Below are 25912 nucleotides of genomic sequence, written 5' to 3' on the forward strand. Positions count from 1 at the left end.
TACAACCAATTTGGAAAAGTCTTTGGAATTTCCAATAACGTTAACCATACATCGATTTTATGAGTCAGCAGTTCCGCTCCTAGGTTTATTCCCAAATGAAGTGAAAGTGTATAGATACAAAAAAGTCTTATATTAGAATGTTTACTAGCAGCTTCATTCATAGTAGCCCCAGACTGGCAACAACCCAAATGTCCACCAACAGGAGAATAAACCAACTGTGGAATATTCATGCAAGAATATTACTATTCACCAATAAAAAGGAATGAACTAATGGTACATGTAGCAACATGAATGAATCTCAAAAACAACACGTGGAAGGTAAGAAACCAGACACAAAAGAGCATTGACTATATTATTCCATCAATATGAGGTCTAATGACATGCAAATAATCTGATGATAATCAGAATGGTGGTTATCTCTGGGAGGGGCTGATTAGAAAGGGACACATAAGAGAGCATTCTGGATTAAAACAAACGTTCTCCATCATGATTTGGAAATGTTGGCATGGGGTATACCTCTCTTAAAACTCATAGAATTGGGGCGCCTGGATGGCTCAGTCAGTTGAGCATCCGACTTCAGCTCAGGTCACCATCTCACGGTTCGTGGGTTCCAGCCCCGCATCGGGCTCTGTGCTGACAGCTCCGAGCCTGGAACCTGCTTCAGATTCTGTCTCCAGCTCTCTCTGCCCCTCCCCCACTCACGCTCTCCCCCCCCCCCCCCCCGCCTCTCTCTCTCAAATATAAAAAATAAACATTAAAAAACTCATAGAATTTTATACTGCAGGGTGTACATTTTACTATAAATTATACCTCAATAAATAACAATACGGAAGTACATTAAGAGATAACAGTCATTCATCAACATAAGCTTTTAACCTTATCAATTTTAAAAAATGAATAGAGAAGGAAGCAATGGTGTATATAGTCAAGTAGGAATTAGAAAGAATTCCTTCTACATAAATGACTTCAAAAGCTTATATTCATAAAAATCCAGAAATAAAACTCCAGATGATACCAACTGAATTAGTTAGAATGAGGTTTTTATACGAGTAACTGAGACTGAAAATAATAATGGCTTAATTTAAAAAAAAAAAAAAAAGTGTATTTCTCTGTTGCATAAAGAGCTGTGAGGGCAGAGCGACAAACTCGAAGGAGCCAAGTTCCTTCTAAATTCCTGTTCTGTGCCCTTAGCCTTGTTCCTTCTGTCCCATATCACCCGCACAAGCTCCCGTCACCGTGCACACACTCCAGCCAGGAGAGAGCAAAGAGATCTGAAGAAGGGGCTTGTCCTCCATTTAAGGACATTTCCCACAAATCACACCCAGCACTTCTGTTTATATTTTATTGGCCAGGACTTAGTGCCACACGAGCTTAGGCACACAGAACTTAGTGTCTCCCTTAGTGGAAGGCTTGGAAACACAGGCTTTATTAAGGGATGAGAGGTGTCAGAGGAGAGTTATCAGTCTTTACCCCAGTCCCCTTCTTTATCCACCTAAATAGTCACCTGGCACATTCTTCTCACATGCAAAATGCTCTAATCCCCTCCTAAAAGAAAGGAACTTCAAAGTTTCAAGAACAGGGAAGGAAATCTGGAGCGGGGAAGTGCTCTGCATCTCTGCATCCGGACAAAGAGCTACTCTTGGGACCACAGATAATGCTGGACGGGACGTGAGCCAGCAGAGACCCAGGAAGCACTCAACCTGTCCTCTCGCTGAGTCTCGGCCCGGCACTCTTCACAGGCCAAGGGAACCTGGTGCTCAAGGCTCTACATAACTCCAGGGGAAACAGCACAAACAGGCAGAAAATAAAGGTTGCAGGCTGGGTGCAGTGCCCTGACCTTTCTCTCGCTTCCACTCTCTCTCACTTCCTCCTCCCTAGAAGCAACGGCCAGCAAATTCAACTACAAAGGTCCCTGCAGAGCTGCTGGCGGCCATGAGGGGCACAGCAGCAGGACCCAAGAGCTAGAACCATCTGTCAAACTCAAGTCGAGGGCCCCCCCCTCCCTCTAGGGTTTAAAAAGCATCATGTGGGTGCCTGGGTGGCTCAGTTGGTTGAGCATCCGACTTCAGCTCAGGTACTGATTTTGCAGTCCATGAGTTCGAACCCCACGTCGGGCTCTGTGCTGACAGCTCAGAGCCTGGGGCCCACTTCGCATTCTGTGTCCCCCCCTCTCTCTGCCTCTCCTGTTTTAAATTTTTTTTTAATGTTTATTTATTTTTGAGAGAGAGACATAGAAGGCAAGCAGGGGAGGAGCAGAAAGGGAAACACAGAATCTGAAACAGGCTCCAGGCTCTGAGCTGTCAGCACAGAGCCCGAAGCGGGGCTCGAACTCACGGACCGCGAGATCATGACCTGAGCCGAAGTCGGACATTCAACCGACTGAGCCATCCAGGCACCCCTAAAGAAATGCTTTAAAGCAACATCAACACACTCCTAAGTTAAATGTGAGATAACTTCTCAGTGTCCCCCACAGCCCAGACCAGGAGATGTACAGAACACAAAAGCAACTCTTCAAACATTTATTCAGTTGACATCTAAGATTTCCACACTCAGTGCCTCCGCACGACTTGGGGTGAGCCTGGACGTGGCCACTGGGTACTCAAGAAAGGGGGCCCCATCGCGGGGCTGCCCCAGCAGGATCCAGGTGGATCCGCACTGGGTAGGGGGGAACTTCGCCCAGTCCCAGACGCCTGGGTCGGAGGCGGAACCCCCAGGCCTCAGACCTCAGCAGGGCCGTGGTGACACCGCCTGGCTCTCTCTGCACAATCACCAAGCTCACTGTCAGGTGAAAGCCTGAGACCACAGCCACGTCGAACGCTGTCTCACTGCTCATGAGGTCTCTTCTTTGGTAGAGGCTCTCCAAGGCGTCAGGGAAGCGCCGGGCTCCAGCTGGCAGGTCGGCTGCCTCCTTCCCGGCAGGCAGAGCACAGCCAAGGTGTGGGGCAGGTGACTGGGGCATCAGGCTGGGACACTTCAGGGCTCTGGGCTTACTGCCACTCTCTACTGGGTAGCTCCCTACAGGGTCAGTGGATCCCAACCAGCATTGGAGGAAAGGGCAATGAGGAGGAGGGGTAGGTTGGAGGACAGGCCTCGGGTGAGAGTCAAAAACAGGAGGGGAGTGGGCGGGGTGATCACGGGGCCACGAGGATGCCCAGGGGCAGCACCAGGCACAGAAGTGGAATGAGGAACACCACTGGATACAAAGAGGCAGCCCGGTTTATCACTTCAACTATCCACTTAGAGTAGGCAGCAATGTCTGTATAAACTCCAGGCACATTTCCACGACCACAGCCCAAGCCCCAGCTCACGAGTCCCACCTGGACCCATGTGTCCTTAAATTTACAGACCAAAGGGCCCCCAGAGTCTCCCTGTAGAAAGAGAAAGAAACAAACGGGCATGCAAGGCCATCCAAGTCAGAGCAGGCTCACTGCCCTGCAAGGCACCAGGGACTCAGGCACATGGGGAAGTTCCCCCAGGCACCTATCAGGCCCAGCTTTCTGCAAATATGAGAACTAAGAACTGAAAAGTTAATGGGCAGGGGCACCTTGGGTGGCTCCATCGGTGGAGCATACAACTCTTGATCTTGGAGTTGTAGGTTCAAGCCCCATGCTGGGTGTAGAGATTACTTAAAAATAAAAACCTTTTTGAAAAAAATAGAAAAGTTAATGGGAAAACTTTAATATCCTCAGGAGGATATTTTAACCGGTCACTGCCCAAACCACAGTGGCTGTGAAAACATTTGGAATATCACCTCTTCTTGGCAGCCCCCTCAATCCATCTATCTAGCTAACAGCTTCTCTAGGACTCCTAACCCATATAGCCAGCTGCCTCCATATTGGAAGATCCCCTCCCAGACATCCCATATATCCCCCACCTCACCCAGAGCACCGCACGTCCTTCCCAGACCTGCTCTGATGGCCCCGCACCAACCAGCTCAGACAGAAACAGACAGCCCTCCTAACCTCTCCCGAGCCCCCTCCCTCAACAGCACTCAGTTACCCAAGATTCAACGTCGGACACACCTCCTTCACCCCCTCATCCCCCCACGTCCCGCTCGGGACTCAGCACCATCGCCTAGATGATGGAAACAAACGTCTAGCCCACAGTCCTGCCCAGACGGGGTCTAGAAACTTGGACCAGCACTCCAGGCCACGCGTACTCTGACTCCAACCCTCTTCTCTGGCCACATTTGCCACCTCCTCATTTGGTCCAGACCTGGAAAACGTTCCCTTAAATGTGACACGTTCCCTGGGACCTCTGAGCTGCTCCACATGCTGATCCCTCTCCCTACAATGCTGTTCTCTTTCCAAGAAACGCAAACACTCATCCTCTAGGAGTCCTGCAAGCACCCACGGGGGAACCTGGAGCTGATATCTTTGGACCTCACCTCATCTGTATAATTGCTACGATGTCTATGCCGCGGGGTTATGATGTGGGTTCACAGAGCTATTGGGGGTCAAAACCCACACTGGCTCACACCGTAAGTGCCACAGAGGAGGAACTCAATCAAAGGGACTTCTGTTATTAGCGTTACCTGCCCCAGCTTCTCCACACCGTGGCAGTACCCCCAGGCCAGCAAGGGCTGCTCCCCTCTGAAGAAACAGGCCAGGCCAGCTCAGGGGAGTCACAAGGGAGGAGGAGGCCGTGCCACTTGCGAATGAGGAAACTGGGAGGGAACAACCTTGATACAGAGGTAGGAAAGGGTCCGTGAACTTACCTGACATGAATCCTTTCCTGCACCTTTATAGCCACAGAGCATTCCTTCCAGTACGACATTCCTAGTTGTTTTCATGGCTTTCTGAATCATCTCATTACATTTTTCATGGTGGATGATGTCTTGGTCGACCTCATGGAGAACAGAAGTAATAAGGTCGCCACCTATAAGTAAAGAAACTCAGAAGTAAAGAAACTGTGCGCAGGTGGACAGTAAGCCCCTAAGCACCGAGAATCCCCTTTGAGAAAGGCAGTGCGGTGGGTATCGTCCCCATTAGACTCTGGAGGAAACTGAGGCCCAAAGTTGACACGGGGATTAAAAGGAGGTAAGAACTAAAACCAAGACAGGATAAAGAAGAACCGATCTGGACAGGAAGAGGCAAGGCCTTACCAGCCTGAGAAATGATCATCAGGTATCTGTTACCCTGAGTATCAGTGGTAATCGTGACAGGTATTCCGTGCATCAGTAACATATCTTTACTTTTGAGCAGGATCACAGACTCTCGAATGTGCCCCAGGGTTACCAGTCCAGACTCTTTCCAGAGATGGGGGCCCTATAGCCTCAGCAACAGCGACCTTCTGGCTCTGCCTGTACTCAAAAGGACAGGAAGCTCCCTAACCACCAAGATACTTTCAGAGAGGGACAGCTCTGGCTGGCAAACCACTCCTCACCTGCTCAGCAGAAAGCCACCCTGAATAGAATTCCATAGCATCTGGCTCGGTCCCCAGGGAACGTAAAAAAAAAAAAAAAAAACCCAAGCCAGCCAGGCATGGTCCCTCACGAATCTCCATAAAGAGATTTCACCCCTGTATTTCTTCTCCTGAGAGTAGCTCCAGTTCCCGGGACCGGTGCCTTTCCTAAATGGCTACCATGAAATATTTGTGTTGCAACAAAAGTCCTCAATCAGTGTCCTCAAGCCAATCAGGAACCATCACCCTGGCTGCTGCTAAACCGCTGTCCCCTCACCCCTCTGCCAGGCCGTCTGCTTCCCTGTCCCTCTCTTTAGCCTGTTTGCCTAATGCAGGGCTAAAGCTGTCTCCCTCTTCCTGGGTCGGCTTCCTGCCTCACAGTCTCACCATATTCTTCTTTTCTGCCCCAACCGGTCACCCAGCACGTGGTCCCAGTTTCCACCCGGAAAGTCTTCTGAGGGATGCATATAGGCTGGATGGTCATGGTGAAGTTTACAGGGTAGAGGAGCTGGAGAAGGGCAAGGTCCTTTTGAATGGTTCCAACTACTGACAGCTGAGGGTGGACAATGATGTCTCGGACGGGGACCACCACACTTGTGATTTCTTTATAGACACTCCGATCTCCCATCTTGACATTGTAGTGGAAACGGCTGTGGGAGAGAAGAAGATGTGCCCCCTCAGAGAGACCCCAGGAAGCATCCCGTGTGCCTTTTCCACACATGGCAGATGTTTCCCAATATGGTCCCAACCTCCCTCACCACTCTCTCCACTGGCCCAACACCAGGAATCCCTCCTTACCGACTCTCAAAACTGGTCTGCTCATCCAAACGATTGGTTTTGTTCTCGGAATTAGTATTCCTGGTAACCACACTCCCAGCGCAGACCCCATTTTTAGTGGGTGTGCTTTGGCTGGGTTGGGTTGGGCTTGGGTTCTGCCAACTTGCCAGGGCAACAGAACCTACTAGGTATTTGAGGAGAGCAGGACTGGCTTCAAAACTCTCAAGTCTCAGGGTGCCTGGGTGGGTCGGTCTGTTGAGCATCCGATTCTTGATTTCAGCTCAGGTCTTGATCCTAAGGGGGGTGGGATTGCCCCCCCCCCGCCCCCCCCCCCCCACTGCCCAGGGTTCTGCGCTGAGCGTTGAGTCTGCTTGGGATTCTCTCCCCCCCCAACTGTACTCTCTCCCCTCTCCCCCCTAGTGCACTCTCTTTCTAAAATAAAATTTAAAAAAAAACAAAACCTCTCAAGTCTCCACTTGTCACTCCTCACCTTAAAATACAGTGGCCTGCAGTCAGTACCCACTGCTGTGTGATGAGGGAACCTCCGCACACGTGCTTGCCTCTGATCCTCACGCTCACCTGCCAGGGCCACTTCCCGTCTTCAGCCTCCTGTCCTCCCAAGATTTTCGCATTTACCTGGCCACACCCTGGGGTGAGAACAGAGCAGGAGGAAGAACCTCAGAGAAACAGGCCCTGCTTCCCAGGCCTCCCAGGAAAGGCCCAGGTGCCCCTTGGACACGTGAGAAGGCCACGGCCTCCTTGACTCCAGGACGGTGTTATGACGTCCCCAGGCCACATACCCGCGAGGCCGAGTGGCATCCCGCTCAGACTCCACAAGCGGTGCTGCATTCCTCAGACCACCCCCCCCCCGGGGGGGGGGGGGGTGTGAGGTGGAGGGACCCTGGCTCCCCCACACTCCCCGAGAGCACTGGTTCCCACTCTGGTGCCTCAGCCACCTGCCCAGGGCCCCCAACGCCAAGTGTCACCTGGGATCAATCCCACCAACTGGGAGACTGGGGCAGATTCTTGGGGCTCGGGGGGCGTAGACGGTCCCGCAACCCTCCACACGGTGGCATCGGGGTCCTCGTGGCCGCCTCCCAAGGGCGAAGGGGAGAGTGGGGATGGCGCCAACCTGCCCCGCGCCCCACTGAGCTGCGGCTGGAGGAGCAGGAGCCAGAGTAGGAGGCCCGGGGAGCCGCCAGTGGGGGACGCCATGAGCCGACTGGTACGGCGCCCCCTCGCGGCTCCCCCTCGCGGCTCCCCTCGCGGCTCCCCCTCGCGGCTCCCCTCGCGGCTCCCCCTCGCGGCTCCCCTCGCGGCTCCCCCTCGCGGCTCCCCTCGCGGCTCCCCCTCGCGGTGGCAGGTGGACGGGTCTGCGCATGCGCGCGAGCGTCTGAACTAGAGCTCCCGGATTGAGGGCCCCACTGGCGTGCCAAACGTCGCGCACTGGGTTCCACCGGGGCCCTGTCTCCACTCCGTGACCTGCCTTTCAGAGCGCAAGTTAAAGCCTACTGTAGCTAGAGGAAGAGAACATAAAACAACTTCTACCCCTAAGGAAGGAGCCAGATCAGACTCTCTCGCCTATGCTGGGAGAGAGTCAAGATCACTGAGAAGGCCTCATCTCTGAGAGCCAAGAATATAGCACCTGCCAGACGGTGAGGCGCTGAGCCAGAAAAACAAAGAATGCCCCACCTCCTCCCTCCCCTACTAGACTAGCAAGTGTCCAGGAACAAGTAACCGCAGTTAACTGCTAAAGGAGGGGTAAAAGTGTGGAAAGACGCCCTCTTTGTCACATAAGCACAGAGAAGACTGTCCCGAGTGTGGAACAGACACGGAGAAACAATCCAACAAATCAACCACCACTCTAAGCAAAAAATAACAGAAGAATTTCAAGCCTGGTACACATGGAGGGTAACCATACAACAAAACTGGCCATGACTGTCTCAATACTCTCTACTAAAGAAAAGACGTGACCATTTCTTTTTTTGCTTTTTAATATTTTTATTTATCTTTGAAGGAGAGAGACAGACAGAGCATGAGTGGGGGAGGAGCAAAGAGAGAAGGAGACACAGAATCCGAAGCAGGCTGCAGGGTCTGAGCTGTCAGCACAGGCCCGATGCGGGTCTCGAACTCATGAACCCTGAGATCATGACCTGAGCTGAAGTTGGTCACTTAACCGGCCGAGCCACCCAGGTGCCCCAAGACATGACCATTTCTGAGCACAGTGTTTACTTAAGTCTCTGTTCGCCTACACAAAATGACTAGTTTTAACAAAAAACGATGAGACACTCAATGAAAAGAAAATTAACAACATGGTGTCAAGAGACAAAGCAACCAACAGAACTAGATGCAGATATGACATGAGGTTTGGAACTATCACACAGGGAATCTTAAATACTCTGATGAACATATTTGAAGACTCTAGTTCAGAGGTCAATAAATGTTTTCTATAAAGAGCCAGAGAGCAAATATTTTAGGATTTTGAGATACAACTGAGGATATTATGTAGGCTTTTATATAAAAAGAAGAAAACTTTTCCATAAAAATATAGTAATAATCGGGGCACCTGGGTGGCTCTCAGTCAGTTGAGTATCTGACTTCGGCTCAGGTCATGATCTCACAGTTCATGGGCTCAGGTCATGATCTCACAGTTCATGAGTTCGAGCCCCATGTCAGGCTCTGTGCTGACAGCTCAGGGCCTGGAGCCTGCTTTGGATTCTGTGTCTCCCTCTCTCTCTGCTCCTCCCCTGCTCACACTCTGTCTCTCTCTCAAAAATAAATAAAGATTAAAACAAAATTTTTTAATTAAAAAATATGTAGTAATAATAGTAATTGGGTATAATATTTTATCATACAAATCTACCAGTGAGAAGAATGGGATTATTTGGGAGGAGAATAACAATTTACCTAACTGGGTGTAAAATTAGTGCTCTCCAAAAATAAACTCAAAATGGATGAAAGACCTAAATGTGAGACAGGAAACCATCAAAACCCTAGAGGAGAAAGAAGGCAACAACCTCTTTGACCTCAGCCATAGCAATTTCTTATTTGACACATCTCCAAAGGCAACAGAATTAAAAGCAAAAATGAACTATTGGGACCTCATTAAGATAAAAAGCTTCTGGGGCGCCTGGGTGGCTCAGTCGGTTGAGCATCCGACTTCAGCTCAGGTCACGATCTCGCGGTCCGTGAGTTTAAGCCCCGCGTCAGGCTCTGGGCTGATGGCTCAGAGCCTGGAGCCTGCTTCCGATTCTGTGTCTCCCTCTCTCTCTGCCCCTCCCCTGTTCATGCTCTGTCTCTTTCTGTCTCAAAAATAAATAAACATTAAAAAAAAATTAAAAAAAAAAAAGATAAAAAGCTTCTGCACTGCAAAGGAAACAGTCAACAAAACTAAAAGGCAACCAATGGAATGGGAAAAGGTATTTGCAAATGACATATCAGATAAAGGGCTAGTATCCAAAATCCACAAAGAACTTAGCAAACTCAACACCCAAGAAACAAATAATCCAGTGAAGAAATGGGCAGAAGACATGAATAGACACTTTTCCAAAGAAGACATCCAGATGGCCAATAGACCCATGAAAAGATGTTCAACGTCACTCTTCATCAGGGGAATACGAATCAAAGCCACATTGAGATACCACCTCACACGGATCAAAGTGGCTAAAATGAACAAATCAGGAAACTACAGAGGCTGGCAAGGATGCAGAGAAATGGGAACCCTCTTGCACCGTTGGTGGGAATGCAAACTGGTGCAGCCACTCTGGAAAACAGTGTGGAGGTTCCCCGAAAAATTAAAAATAGAACTATCCCATGACCCAGCAACAGCACTACTAGGAATCTCCCCAAGGGATACCGGAGTGGTGATACATAGGGGCATGTGTACCCCAATGTTTATAGCAGTGCTTTCAACAATAGCCAAATTATGGAAACAGCCTAAATGCCCATTAACTGATGAATGGATAAAGAAGATGTGGTTTATATCTACAATGGGATACTACTTGGCAATAAGAAAGAATGAAATCATGCTGTTTGCAGGATCGTGGATGGAGCTGGAAGGTATTATGCTGAGTGAACTAAGTCAGTCAGAGAAGGACAGATATCATATGTTTTCACTCATATGTGGATCTTGAGGAACTTACCAGAAGACCATGGGGGAAGGGAAGGGGAAAAAATAGTTACAAACAGAGAGGGAAGGAGGCAAGCCACAAGAAACTCTTAAATACAGAGAACAAACTGAGGGTGGATGGCGGGGGGGGGGGGGATGGGAGATGGGCATTGAGGAGGGCACTTGTTGGGATGAGCACTGGTTATTGTATGCAAGCCAATTTAACAATAAATTATATTCATAAAATAACAAAATAAAAAAAACTAGTGTTCTCTATCACCAAAATCAATTGCATATTTCTGTTAATGGTGATCTATAATATTTTATGCATTTAATTTTTAAAATGGCTTTTCATGCAGCGTTGCCAAATGCTGATATTAATCCATGAACCTATAGCTTCAAGCATATTCTTCCCTTGGAAGGCTTTAATGAGCTATTTTAAGTTTTTCTCTTGATACTTGCCTTTCATCATGTCATTACATCGCAAATTAATCACTTCACTGGAGTTGAGGTGCAAGCCCCTCGACTTTACAGTTAAATGGGTTTGAAATATGTAAATTTCCTTTGCGGCACTTACGCAGAGGTCCAGAAACTGCTTCTGGAGTGATAGCAGAAAGCTCAGAAAATATATTCACTGCAAATTTGTGTGGGCATGCATATCTTGCTTAGTTTAACTTTGAACAGCACAAGAACTGTATAAAGCAGCTTGACATAACTTCTGATGCAAAAAACATTAGCTATCGTCCAAATGATTTGACTATAGCATAGACAGCAATAGAAAACTAATACAGGAATGAGAAAGAATAGAGAGGATACTGTTATAAGGTCCTTGCACTTCCTGAAAAGCAAATAGTATTATTTGAAAGAAGAGGGCAATTAATGAAAGATATATACTGCAAACTCTAGGGAAATCAGGAAAAACAGTTACATAACTATCAATAAGACCACAGCAAAGATAAAATAGAATCATAAAAAATACTCCATTAATTTAAAAGAAAGCAGGAACAGAGAAAAAGAGAAACGACATGGTACAAATAGAAAGCAATTGCCATGATAGATTTTAATCCAACAATATCAACACTTACACTAAAGGTGAATGTTCTATTAAAGAATTAATGCTTCTTTTTTTTTTTAAGTAGGTTCCACACCCAGCGTGGAGCCCAACATAGCACTCGAACTCACAACCCTGAGATCAAGACCTGAGCTGAGATCGAGAGTTGGACATTCAACCATCTGAGCCACCCAGGCGCCTCGAATGAAAGCTTCTATTACGTGAATTAAGACAGTCAAACTGGGTTTGTTTTTTTTTAAAAAAACACAGCTCAAATATATAAAAACACAGCTTGGGGCGCCTGGGTGGCTCAGTCGGTTGAGCGTCCGACTTCGGCTCAGGTCATGATCTCACTGTCCATGAGTTCGAGCCCCGCGTCGGGCTCTGTGCTGACAGCTCGGAGCCTGGAGCCTGGAGCCTGCTTCGGATTCTGTGTCTCCCTCTCTCTCTGACCCTCCCCCGTTCATGCTCTGTCTCTCTCTGTCTCAAAAATAAATAAACATTAAAAAAATTTTTTTTTAAATAAAAACACAGCTTAAATATAAAAACAGGGAGGTTATAGGGAAAAGGATAGACTATGATATACGGTGCAAACACTAGCTAAACAAAGGAGTGGCTCTATTACCAACAGCCAAAGCCAACCTCAGAGCAAAGGATATTATCAGGGATAAGCAGAGACATTAATTACAGATGATAAACAAAATTCTAAATGTGTATGTACCTAAATACACCTAACAACAGAGCTCAGAATTTACAGAGCAAGGAGAAAAAGACAACCTAACCAAAATTAGAATCTGGAACTTCAACATGTCTTCCTAAAAAACTGATAGAATGAGTACACAGAGAACTAGTAAGCATATATGAGATCTGCAAAATACTATGAATGAGTTAGACCTAATGGACATTTATAGATATTCTATCCTAGCAACAGCAGGATACACTTTTTTTCCCAGTGTTTGTGAAACATACACCAAGAGAGACTGCATTATGGGCCATTAAAGAAGTGGTCATAAATTTAAAGAACTGAGACTGTACAAATTACATCATGCAGATACAGATCATAACAGAAATTAGAATAACAGAAAAATGTCTTGAAAGTTGGCAAATGTTTCGAGTTTTTTAAAACTTGGAGTTTGGACTTCCAGAATGGCTTCGTGAAGAATTTGGTTGATTCTCTCTCTAGAGAAAAAGCTACTTAACTGGTGAAAGTTATTTTTTAAAAACCATGATGTCAGGTGTCTGGAAAAATCCTATGGGCATACAAAACACTGAGAAATATTTATACGAGAAAATCTACAAAACTTGCTAAGAACAGCAGGAGCCTATGGCATTTGAGCCATAACCAGCTCTCATCCCCCCTCCTTAGCTCCATTTTATGGAACTCTGCTATGAATAAGCGGCCAAGACAACGGGATCTCCTTCTCCCCCGGCTAAGATTTCACCTCAGAAGAAGGAGGTAGCTCGTGTCTCTCCTTCCCCAAAGTCCATTTGCAGAAGCCCTGTTCCAACAGGCATGCCCAGGAGGACTGGAGCTCCCTTTCCACACTTTGCTCCTACTCACAGGGCAGAAGGTCAACCCCAGGCACAGCAGGCTGAGAGCACTGGGGCTTCGGGTGCCCCATCCCAGCTCACTCACAGGACAGAGGTTCCACCTGGGGAAGGGCCAGTGAGAAGCCCCATGGATTCCATCTGTTTCCCAGCGCCCACTCACGGAACAGGAGTTTCACTCGAGGAGAGGCAGGCTGCCACCCCCATCCTCGGCTCTGGTGCAGCAGCAGCACAAACGTTCTGCCCAGGGGGACAGGCAGGCTGCAAGGAGGGCACTGCAGCTCTGTCTGAAATAACTGAATTTATTTGGAACAGACGTAGAGAAATTCGTGCCTAAGGGAGTTGTTTAAAACATAGAGATCTTCCTGATTAGCAAGTAAGAGAGGGTTGATCGCTCCATAACACTGGCAGCGACCAGTGAAATGGTAGACTGGTTGGAAGTTTAACAGAGAAAACTAGTTCAGAAAACTAGAAAGAAAACTAGAGAGAGCCAAAAAGACCATGCACACACCACTGTGCACAAACTACGTCTTCTAGGGAGTGAATGGACAAGGAACTCCCAAACTACTAGTCCCTGGCTGAACATGTAGGGGAAAAGTAAATTCCCTAAGCTGTGAAAGCAGTCTCCAAGATAAACACACATATTCAACAGTAAACAGTGAAAATAAAACTGACTAAAGGCGCTTACACACGACCATTGACCAATGAGTGGCTTATGCTGATTCAGGAATCAACCCTAAAATAAGGGGGGGGGGGTGCAGGAATCTGAGCAAGGATATCTCAGAGACTGCAAAATGGAAGGGAAATAGACTTCACAGAATTATCTTACGCAAGTCACTAAACAAATAAACAAATGACCAAACAAACGACATGACCATAAGTCCGGGGTGGGGCCAGGGGGCACAGAACCAGTGTCCAGATTCGCTACAATATATTACCTGTTGTCTGCCTTTCAGTGAAAAAATTGCAAGACACGCAAAGAAATAAGAAATGCACAGGGAAAAAGGCAGATAATAAAAACTGTCCTTAAGGGGACATCTCAATTGAGATGCAAGAAAGGATTCCACAAAATGTAACACCTTTTCGTGATAAAAACATTCAGTAAACTAGGAATAGAGAGAAATGTCCTAAATATGATAAAGGCCATATATGAAAAACCTACAGTGAACATTACACTCAGTGGTGGAAGATTAAAAGCTTTCGCCTAAGATCAAGAACAAAACAAGGATGCCAACTTTCACCACTTCTATTCAACGTAGTACTGAAAGGTCTAGCCACAGCAATTAGGCAAGAAAAAGAAATAAAGGCACCCAAATTGGCAAGAAGTAAAATTATCTCTGTTCACAGATGGCATGATCTTACCATAAAGGTTACACAAAAAAGAAGAACCTGTTAGCAATAATAAACAAATGCAGAAAAGTTGTATGATACAAAATCAACCACAAATATCTATTCTCTAATGCATACACTAACAGTGAACAATCAAAAAGGAAATTAAGAGGGGCGCCTGGGTGGCTTGGTTGGTTAAGCATCTGACTCTTGGTTTCTGCTCAGGTCATGATCTCGTGGCTTTGTGGGTTGGAGCAACATGGAGCCTGCTTGGGATTCTCTCTCTCTCTCTCTCTCTCTCTCTCTCTCTCTCTCTCTCCTCTCTCTCTGACACTCCCCCACTCACACTCTCTCTGTCTCTCTCAAAATAAATAAACTTTTTTAAAAAATGAAATTAAGAAAACAATCCCATTTACAACAGCATCAAAAAGAATAAAAATACTTAGGAATAAATAAATTTATAAATAAATTTAAGCAAGGAGGTGAAACAACTGTACAATGATAACTATAAAACACTGCTTAAGGAAATTAAAGACTTTAAGTAAACAGAGTGACATCCTCTGTTCATGGACTGGAAGACTTAATGCAGTCTTGTTAAAATGATAATATTATCCAACACAATCTGCAGATTCAATGGAATCCCTACCAAAATTTCAGTGACTTCTTTTGCAGAAATAGGAAAACCTATTCTAAAATTCATATGGAAACTTAAGAACCCCAAATAGCCAAAACAATCTTGAAAAAGAAATCCAAGTTGGAAGACACATTTTCTGATCCTGAGGATGGCAGAGCACAGAGGGGTGAAATATAGGTCCTGGCTGTACCCACCGAAGCCATCTGACATCTGGACTCCTGAGGAACAGCCATCTACTAGTCTCCTTTATACTCAGAGCCACATGACATCAGTGTTCTGTTCCCTATCACAAAGCCTCTGCTGATTGTCACAGACATTCTTTTGACTTCCCCTTCTGGAGTCTGTGTATGACCCTCCCGGTCCCCACATCCACATCCAGATTCCATCTGGGGACAAAGCCTTCTGCCCCTACCCCGGGGGGGGGGGGGGGCATCAAAAGTACATGATGGAGATACCTCTCATCAAGTCTCTTTTGAAAATTTAAATTCTCATTTTTATGAGGGGAAAGTGGGAAAGTGGGGAGAAGAAGAAAAAGCAGGGGAAGGAGGGAATTAAATGTGAAGAGCGGGGAAGGGAGGAGAGAGGAGGGAAGGTAAAAGGGGAAAGGAAGGAGGTGAGGAGAGCACAGGGAGGCAAGGAGAAGGGAAGTGGAAGGAGGGAAAGAAAGGAAGAAACTGAGTCATATGCAGGTAGGAAGATACAGAAGGCACTTGCCTTCCAAAACAAATCCAAATGAGCCAACTGAAAAATTAATAAAACTATAAGAAAATAGACTAAGAGGGCTGGGAGAAAAGATCAATATACAAAATCAATAACTTCTATCCTGCAGCAATCACAAATTAGAAAATATAATAGAAAACAAGCGATTCCACTAATGATAGCCACACCCATTTTTAAAAATACCTACGAAATGGGGTATCTGAGTGGCTCAGTCGTTAAGCAACTGACTTCAGCTCAGGTCATGATCTCACGGTTCATGAGTTCAAGCCCTGCATCGGGTGTTCACGAGAATTCTCTCCCCTTCCTCTCTCTCTCTCTCTCTCTCTCTCTCTCTCTCTCCCCCTCGCTCACTTGTATCCTCTCTCTCTAAAAAAATAATAATAAACAAACAAACAAACCTAGGAACTGACATTACACCATTGGCCCAGGACCCTCTGACCCTTTCCAATCCCTCCCCTCCTCACTAAAGGGGCTCCAGCCTCACTGGCCTCCTTGATGGGCCTCATGACCTCCTGCCTCCTGGCCTTTGTACTGGCTGCTCCCTCCGTCCCCAGATATCCAGAGAGTTCATTTCCTCACCTCCTAGGTCTATACAAGGGTTGGCAAACTTTTCCTGTAAAGGGCCAGATACTAAATATCTTAGGCCCTATGGGCCAAGAGACAAAATCAAGAATATTATACACATACTTAAATAGAACAGAGAAAACAAACTTCCACAAAATATTTATTGATGAAATTCAAAATATAATCACAACTGGGGTGCCTGGGTGGCTCAGTCAGTTAAGTGTCCAACTTCGGCTCAGGTCATGACCTCACAGTTCGTGGGTTCAAGCCCCATGTCAGGCTCTGTGCTGACAGCTCAGAGCCTGGAACCTGCTTCAGATTCTGTGTCTCCCTCTCTGTCCTTCCCCCGCTCATGCTCTGTCTCTCTCTCTCTCTCAAAAATAAATAAGCATTAAAATATATATATATATATAAAATAAATAAAATTTAAAAAATAAAAAAAATTTTTAAAATTAAAATATATATATATATAATCACCACTGAGTACTATTTTTTTGTCTTTATTTTTTGGTAATACAGGTTTACCAAGGAGGAAGAATGGAGTTCTTTTAAGGGGATACCATCAGTGTTAAGTGTTCCGGATCGTGGAATTGACTGCAAATGCTCTTCTGTAAGAACCACTCTCAGCTCAGAGGTGGCAGGCCAGATTTGGTCTGTACTCAAATGTCACCTCCCCGATGAGGCTCTCCCAGGACACCCTCTCAAAAGCTGTGCCCTCCACGCAGTCTTCCCCCCTTATCCTTTGATGACCTATGCTGCACTATGTATTTCACTCATGTATACATCAACCGCCCTCCCCTTTCACGTCTAAACGTTCTGCCTGCAGGTTCGTCTTGCCACTGCTATAGTCCCAGCCCCTGGCACACGCCTGGCACCTGGTAGGCACTTGATACACGTCTGAGTGAAAACACAGAATCGGAGCGCAAGAACGTAGATAACTCTCAAGTGCTTAGAGAAGTGCCTGGCTTGTGCTGTGCTCAAGAAGTATTAGTCACTGTTATTGTCACTTGCAGGAGGGGCCCAAGCATCTGGACGGTGCAGGCCCCAGGGCCGACAAACAAAATTTCTAGCCACCAGCCACCGCCATGTCCTGCCTACCTGCCTGCGGCATCTCCTCTCTCTGTCTCCCTGCTCCCTCTGCGGCTCCTAGTCTCTGTCCCTCCACTGGATCCTGCGTCCCCCTCTGGCTCTCTCAGTCTTTGTCCCCTGTTTACAGAGGGGACTTCAGGACCAGCTCCCAGGGCTCCTCGCCCCTCAGGCAGAGGCCCCACTCACTACGGAGATGCCTTAGCTCCACTCTCCTCCATTCTGTCCCCCACCCCACCCCCTCAGTGCCTAAAGATTCTGGCCCCCATGTCTCCACGTGACTAGGTGCACCTACCTCTCTGCTGACCCTTCACTGAGCACTGCGACTCTGCCAGGACACCTGACTTGTCCCTATCTACCCCAGGCTGCCAATTCCCCAGGCCCTACCCCTGCCTCGGCCACCCTGCTCCAAGAAGCTCAGGCCTGACCCCTGCCCCCCAGCTTCTGAGAGCCCCTCCCCCTGCCCTCGGGAAATTTCTCGTTGCTGGGGTACAGCCGCTCTCCCTCGCTGGTCCCCTCTCTAATCCCACAACAGCCCCGTCCTACAAGAGAGGAAATGCCAGGTGAGGGGCCGAGCACTTTGCCACACAAGGAGGCAGGGGTGAAGCAGGACCCTGGGCAGGGCTGGAAAGGGCTTCTGGCAGTACAGCAGACAGAAAGCGACGGCAGACAGAAAGATGGACAGATTTTGGGGTGAGCGGCAGCTGAGCTGGGACTAGAAGCCGGAGGCCCTCCTCCCCGCCCGACTTCTCCGCAAGACCAGGCGTCAGGGGCTCACCCGGGAGCCGGCTCCCGCCCCCTGGCCCAGCGCCAGCCGTCATCCCCGTGAGGTCAGCCACCGGCCCGCGATTTCGGGGAAATACCAGCTCCTTATTAAAACCAGGCGGTGGTCAGGCCCCTGCTGCTTTCCCAGTAGAAACTAGGGTGTTTGTTCCGAGAGCAACGAGAGTGGGCAGGGCCTGGCCAGCGCCGCGGGCGGGAGGCGGGAGCCGCAGCACCTACCTGGCCGGGGGTCCGGGCGTCCCGGGGAGCCGGGCAGGGGGAGGGGGCGCACCCCGAGGTGTGGGCCGGGGCCGCGGTGGGGGGCGGGGGAAGCACACAGCACAGGAAAGCGGGGCCGACCGGGGGGGAGGGGCGTGGGCTGGTGACCGGGAAAGCACGCGGGAACCGGCGGGACAGCCCCCCACCCCCACCCGCAGCGGCTCCGACCGCGGGCGGGGGGCCTGAGGCCCTCCCCTTCCGGGCGGGCGGTGCGCCCCGAGCCGCCCGCCGCTCCCTGCAGGGGGCGCCCGAGGGCCGCGCTCCCGGCCGGGCCGCCGGCATCTGGAGCGAGTTAGGCCGGGGAGGCCGGCGGGCGGCGGCGTGAGCTCATCCCGGCCCGCCCGCTGCGGTCCCGGCGCTGGAAGCGAACGGAACAGAAGCGCCGCGCCGCGGGCCGATCGGGGCAGCGCGGCGGGAGCGTGACTCCGCCCGGAATGTGGGTGCGAGTGGAGAGGCGGTGTTGTGTGTGTCGCTGGCGCGCCGCCGAGGGAGGGCTGAGTCCCGGGAGCCGGCCGCCAGCGTGTGTCGCTGTAGGTCACCGCGTGTCGTGGCTTGTGAGGGTGTGTGTGTGTTCCCGTGGAGCAAACACCGCGTGTGACAAGTTACGCGCATCCCAGCACACAGTCTTCATTCTACCAAGTGCGGAGAGGGGAGAGGGCCGGCTGGACCGCACAAAGCTGGGTCTCCTGGCTCCCTGCCACTGATCCCCTTCTCCGTGTGTGTGTGTGTGTGTGTGTGTGTGTGTGTGTGTGTGTGTGCGCGCGCGCCCGCGCGCGCACGCAGAACAACGAGCCCGCCCACCGTGCCCCACAGTGCCGGCGTCCACCTCCCCTCTGCCCACACACAAACTTACCCTTCCCGGTCACTGCCCCAGGCCCCCACCCCTGCACCCTCAGGCCCTCTCCTCCTTCAGGAGGGAAGGAGAGACCACTTCACACCCACTTCACACCGGGGTCACGGTCACGGCTAACAGTGACACACAGAGACCACACGAGGAGACCTTCGTATAAGAAACTCCTTCCTGTTAGCAGGACTCCCAAGTGGGAGAACCCACAGGCAGGTTGCAAGGTAGTTAGAAGCCTAGAGAGGTCCCTTGGGTAAATGCGCTCATCCCTGCCAACAGGGGAGGGGGGAGCAGGAGAGGCTGGAGGTCACTGAACCCTGCAATGGGCCCTGGGGTTACTGCACAGGGTCTGAAGGGCCTCCAAGGCCCCAGCACCCCCAAGGCCAGGAGCCAGGGTGGGGAACATGGCATTGTGGCCGTCCCCAGACACAGAGTGGGGAGCTGGGGCTAGAGGAGATGTCTCTGAGCATCCAGGGCTCCCCTGACCCATCAGGCTGGTCCTGGCCTTTGACCCTCACCTAAAGGATCAGCTGTGCCAGCTTTGGGTATCTGTAGCCCCAGCCGTGCTAGAGACCTTAGGGGGGTAGCCCTGGCCACCCAGCACCCACCAGCCTTCCTCGCGGGGCTCGCGGCATTGTTATGCTCCCATCCTCCTCCCTTCACCCCACAGCTGGGCAGTAGCTCTGAGACAAGGACCCTGCCTGCAAGATGGGGCACAGGAGTCTGTCCCCCTTCCTCACCAGCTGTTGCTCCTGGGGCCCAAAGTACACGTTTGCAAAGGGTTGGCCAAGAGCTCCAGGCCTCTGAGTCACCTCCGGGCCTCCACCTGTGAGACGAAAGGATGCCGTGGCCTGGCTACGCCTCCACACAGAGTGTAAACTCTCAAGGGACAGGCATCTACTGTAGCCAAAGGGGTCCTCAGCTCCCAGGACACAGGCTCAGCTCTCAAGACACTGGGGCAAGCTGGGTGAGGGTGGTTTTTTTGTTGTTGTTGTTGTTGTTGTTTTTAACTGGAATGACTCTGGTTTGTATAACCAGAGCTTCCAAATTACTTAGCAAAACATGTTTGCTTTTTAATTAACATGTGCTTGCAAACAATGGTTTTAATTAAAGTGGGTGGGGGGAGGGAAGGGACGTGGGGGAGAATATTTCAAGGAGCTCCAAGTCCTGGGCCAGACTTCTTAAAAATAAAGTGGGAGCCTTGCCCCAAGCCAGCAGAAGCTGGGAGGCCAGGCTCTTTGGGAAGCTCCAAGAACACCCCTACCTGCCTCCACCCCTCTCCAGCTCCTTCGTTGAGAATTCACCCTATTGCTGATGGTTAAGTTCCTCACGTACCTACTGTTCCCTGGGCCCCCTGGGAAAGGGTGGTCTTTTAGAAGGCCATTTTGCAGGTAGATGGAGCGGGGTCCACCAGATAAGAAAGAGGGGACAGCATGAGTGGAGACGTGAGAGTGTGGGCTTTGTTGGGGGAATATTAAGTTCACTGGGGAGGGAGAGAGCAGAGGTGGGGGAAGGTGACCTGTGAAAAAGCCGGATTCCCCAGACTGGTGGACTGAAAGGGTAGTGCTGGACTGGGAGGCACTGATGTCCAAGTCCCAAGGAGAGGTGAGCTGGGGCCAGGGTGGAAGGCTGCTTTGGGCAGAGGGATTGGTGGAGGAAGGGGAGGGACTGTGGAGACTAGAAGTCAGGAGGTGGCCTGGAATCAGGGGCCTGGGGCTTGCTGGTCAGAGGCGGCTGCTGCAGGTTTGGTGGGATCCAGCAGGGGGCAGCGTGGGCCCCCTCATCCTGGACTCAGGATGCACCCAATCAGTGCTCTGTTCAGGAAGAGTGAGAATGAAGAAAGAGATGGTCCCTCCAAGTCAGCTACACTTTCTCCCTTTTCTGACTTTTAGAGCCAATACTGGAGGGCAGCCCAGGGTCAGAGGTCAGCACCGGGATGGGACAGTGCCCCCACCCCCTCTCACATGCAGACAAAGGGAGATTGAGAGGAAGGTTTTGGGGAATAAGGGCACCCACCGCCAAGGCTCGGGTCAGGTGGCCCCTGGCTCCAGATCCCGGGGGCCCCACCAGGACCCTGTTTCTCATTAGGGGCCCTCTAGCCTCCCCCGGCCTGCGCCCCCACATGAAACGTGCCTCCCTGTACTTAATTCATTACGCCAGGCAGGGTGGGAGGCCCAGCGGGTGGGGGTTATTTTTTTCCCCTGAGCTCAGACATTCCTCGCTTTATTATTCTCCACATTTCAAAGCAGCTGTCGCCTCCCGCCGCCCCCCACCGCCCCCAGCCCGAAGCTCAGAGTCCAGAAGGGGCCTCTCCAGGGCTCAGAACGGCAGAGGCTTCCACACCTCCAGCCCAGCACAGGAGAGAGACTGAGGCTCGGAGCTAGAGCTCCAGAACAACCTGCAGGGGCCTCCCCCCACAGTCTGCACCTGAACTTACCTCCCCCCAAGCTTGGATCCCCGCTGCCCTGTCACCCTCTTGTAACACTGTCTTTCCTGTCTCTATTCACCCTCTCTGGGCTACCTTCCACACTGGTGACCTCAGAGGCCCCCTCTACAATGCAGAGCCGGCCCTGGCGTCTCCTGCCTGGAGCAGGTGCTAGAACAGCCCTCAGGGGCCCCGCCCTGCTCAGGGCATTAACAAACCGAGCTCTGGCTGGGTCAGCAACCTTACAGAGGGCAAGGCCCATCCTGGATCAAGGGATCAGCCCAGAGGACGGCAGGGCTGGGGTCAGCCTAGAGAGTCACCTAGAGGCCAGGCCGGGGAGCACCAGTTCTAAGGACCCAGTTTTGGAGAACTAGGGAGGCCCTGGACAAACTGTTGCCCCACATCAGGAAGCTGCCCACTCAGCAGAGACGCCTCAACGGGGGGTGAGTTTCCTGTTGCTGGGGGTGTTCAAGCAAACAGCAGCTCATCAGACTCGCCCTGGAAGAAAAGAGGTTGGCCCAGGTGTCTGAGGCCCCTTCCTGCCCAACTTTGAGGTCGGAACCCAAGGCCGGCAGGGAAGGCACCCATTCCAGATGAATGGAATTAGAGGTCCCTCCTCACTCACTCCGGGATGGCAAGACGGGTCTGGAAGCATAGGCCGAGCTGTAAGGACAGGACACTTGGGAGCGGGGCCAAGACCAGAGCAGGACCTGGCAAAGGCATTTTCCTTGTCACCTCACCACAGTGTCCTGGCACCTGGGGGAGAGCTGGGAGCACAAGCAGGTGATGGTTGTGTCCTGATGAGTTAAATGCGGTCTGACCCAGGCCCTGGTCCCCGAGCCTGCAGGCTTCAGGGCCTCCACCTAAGAGAGGGACTGTGACCTCGGGGGAAACTGAGGCAGGAGCCTAGGCAGGGCAGGCAACCCCGGGGGTGCTGAGGACTGAGTGTGGAAGCCACTCTTTTTTCTGTTTTAATGTTTATTTATTTTTGAGAGAGAGAGAGAGCATGGAGAGAAGGAGACAGGGGATCTGAAGCAGGCTCCTCAATGATGACAGAGAGCCCGATGCGGGGCTCAAACCCACAAACCGCGGGATCATGACCTGAGCCGAAGTCAGATGCTCAACCGACTGAGCCCCCCAGGCACCCCTGGAGGCCACCCCTGATACCATCTCGCCGCTGCTGACCCGAGAGCCAGGCATGTCCACCCTACGTGTGGGGCTTGATGACCGGATCCTCAGATTCTTCAGAGGGTCAGAGTCACTCTGTGATGTGGCCCTGGAGGGTTCGCGCCTTCCACCCAAGCCTAGGGGCCCAGGGCCTGCCCACACCCCCAGCTCTACTCTTCAGACCTACCCCAGGGACCCCCTTGCTACAAGGAAGGCACCCTCTGGGGCATGGACTGCACAGAGCCTGAGCTCCTGAGAGACGGAGAAGCTATCAGTTAGTCCGGAGCTGGCTTAACCTGCAGCTGTGGATCTGGGTGTATCTCCCTCCTGGGGGCTCCCGGCCCTGGGCCCCTTTACTCAGATCAGGCCGTGCAGAGGGAATCCCTGAAGCTCCTGGGATGTGCTCAGCCTCCCCCCTCATCTGTCCCTCAGCCCTGAGCACTGTTTCTCTTCCCCGAGTTAGAAACCATTGAACATGTGCCGTCCTGTCTCTGCAGCCACCATCCCGCCCCTGTGCTGCAGCTAGAGACAAGGGGCTGTGGCCACTGGCTTCCCACTCCCAGCTGCAGGTGGGAACAGGTATAGGCATCCAAAGGTTTGGGGACACTCCGAATCACAGGGTCCCAGAGTCTGCAATGAAGGGAATGGAAGCGTCTTCCCCCCCCAACCCTGTGTGCCCCCTCCCCCAACCCCGGCCCCGTCAGTGCCCGTTTGTCTTAAGGGCTCATCTGCACTGCCCCTGCCAAGTCTCCACTCCCTGCTCTGTTCCAGCTGGCAGGGCCAGGCCTCTGTTAGCCATCACAGAGGGAGCACAGGCATCTGATGATGACAGGACAGGTGGATGAGTGAATGAGTAAATGAATGGATGGATGGATGGATGGATCACAATGAGCCTTAGACCTAGAAAGGCTAGGCCTCATTCAAGGGTTTCTTTCCAGGGGTTGGGGGAGATGTCGATTGCAGATTTTTCTCTGTGAGATTTTCTCAAAACCTAAAAATTGACTTGTAAGGTCTTATTTTGCCAACTAAAGACATGAAAACAACAGCCACCAGCTACCGTCAGCATTGTTTTGTAAACAAAAGGATAGTCTCAAGACAAAAAAAAAAAAAAAAAAAAAGGAGGCCACATGAGATCTTGGAAGAAAGACAAGCAGGCCTTAAAGATGGATAAATTGAGCTTCATGGAAAGGCCATGGGCCACCAACGTGGGCCTTCCTTTTTTCTCATGAAAACGTTCTTGGATATTGTCACAAGCTGGGCCCTGGGGCTTGGGGACACCCCAATGCTTCCAAACTCTACCAGCACAAGAACCCCTTTGGCAGCCTTCCTGACTAGAATGGGTTTCCCTGTGCTTGCACACCCCTTGGGGCAAGGTGCTCACTACCTCTCCCAGTTAGCTCCAGAGCTGGGGCTGCCATTCTGGAGCACCTTTAAGTGGCTTCTAGGCTTACCATGGAAGGAAGGGAGGGGAAAAGACCAGAAGACGAATGAGGTGAGGTAGAAGAGATGCTGAGGGGAGGGAAGATCGAGGCCTCCAGACCCAGGGTATGGGACTGGTGGGGGAAAAGGGGAGCTCATCATATTCAGCTGGACCAAAGTATAAAAATCAGAAAGTTGGCCAAGACCTAAGACTTCCCAAGGACCACTGTCTTCCCATCTCTGGAGTTCCAGAGTCTTCCGACATTCCACCCCCAATCCTCTAGAAAGGCTCTGGCATGCTCGTTACCACCAAGACCTCCCCGGATAGGTGGGTGAGGTACCCAGACCTATAGGCCAGAGAAGGGAACACAGATTGGAAGAAAACTGTGGAATCCCAGGCGTCCTCAGCTAGGCAGGGGAAGAGGGGGCTGGCAGGGGCCCCCTCCCAGCCCTGACCTTCTAGGCCCTCCCCTGTCGGAGGGGCCCTGGGCCCTGGCTGCTGAGACCGGAGGGGGCATGTTGGGCGGTCGGCCCCAGGGAGCCTCATGTACACACACTCACACACTCCCCACATTCCAGCTGTGCTCTGTCAGTGTTTGGGCAAACCAGGATTGTGCGGCTTTGGGAAAGCGGGAACAAATAACCCCCAAACTTGGGTGAGGGCGGGCCTGGGGCTGGGTGGAAGGGACCTGGGAGAACCCCAGGGAGCCACTTCTGTGCCGGGGTCACCGGGTTCAAGGTCTGGGGTTTTCCTGCTGTTCTCTGAGGCGACAGGGCCGGCAGTCCTGGGGTGTGGCTAGGCCGGCACCCATAGGCTCCTCTGCGCCCCCTCCCCTCAGCACTCCCCACCACCCACAGCTTCAGGACGGACAGCAGAGCCTCCCGCCTGGTGTCCCCAAGCACATACTTTCACAGCAATGAGGGCTGCCTGTCACACCCGCCACCGCCTGATTTCTTTGGCCTCTCCTCCTATCTCCCCCGCATCCCTCCCCTACCCTGCCTCTGATTTCATACACTCTGTGGCTTGGACCCTTTTACTCCGCCTCTGATTTCTCTTAACATCTTCATCAGCTTTCTGTCGGCCCCGCTGCCGCTGAGTGCTTTGAGCCCTGGCGTCCCCTTTCTCATACCTGCAGCCTGATTTCTTTCCTTCTCGTGAGATTTTCCTTCTCGTAATATTTGATGTCTTCAAGACCCTGCCCGACTTCATTCTACCTCGGCCTGAGATTCTGGCCTTCTCAGCCCCTCACTTAGTGCTATCTGACCCATGTCCCCGTGGTGACCTCACGATCCCTGAGGATGGTGTTTGGAGAGAGGACGCGGGGCGTAGCAGGCTACCAAGAGCCGGAAGCAGCCGTGCAGGGATGTCAGAGCAGAGGAGGGACAGTTGGTTCTAGGATCCTGAGGCTAAACTCTGCCCCTGGCCCCCGGTTTTCCCTGGCTGCCCCACTGACTCTCTGGATCAGCCTGGACCAGGACCGAAACCAGAGGGGAATATTCCTGCCACCTTAGAAAGACCTCAGAGGGGGCACCTGGGTGACTCAGTTAAGCATCCGACTTCAGCTCAGGCCATGATCTCACTGTCTGCGGGTTCAAGCCCTGCACTGGGCTCTGTGCTGACAGCTCAGAGTTCCTTCGGATTCTGTGTCTCCCCCTCTCTCTGCTCCTCCCCTGCTCACACGCTGTCTCTCTCTCTCTCTTTCAAAATAATAAATAAACATTAAAAAAAATTTTTTTAAAGAACAACCTCAGAGATCAGGCCTCAGACCAGATGGGGTAAGTGAGCCATAGAGAGA

General features: G+C 51.1%; 1 protein-coding gene across 1 annotated transcript; it reads right to left on the minus strand.

Moving 5' to 3' along the window:
* Nucleotides 1-2505: 2505 nt before the first annotated feature.
* Nucleotides 2506-22730, minus strand: LOC115501124 (putative serine protease 42). The gene is made up of 7 exons (XM_030296021.1): nucleotides 22676-22730; nucleotides 19846-19931; nucleotides 18223-18361; nucleotides 6671-6827; nucleotides 5791-6053; nucleotides 4718-4878; nucleotides 2506-3368 (listed from the first exon to the last, which is right to left on the minus strand). Exons 1-7 carry the CDS (start codon nucleotides 22728-22730, stop codon nucleotides 3132-3134), a joined length of 1098 nt encoding a protein of 365 aa, XP_030151881.1. The 3' UTR covers nucleotides 2506-3131.
* Between the last annotated feature and the right edge of the window lie 3182 nt (nucleotides 22731-25912).

This window comes from Lynx canadensis, chromosome A2, assembly GCF_007474595.2.
Source record: "Lynx canadensis isolate LIC74 chromosome A2, mLynCan4.pri.v2, whole genome shotgun sequence".
Classification (NCBI taxonomy): Eukaryota; Metazoa; Chordata; class Mammalia; order Carnivora; family Felidae; genus Lynx; species Lynx canadensis.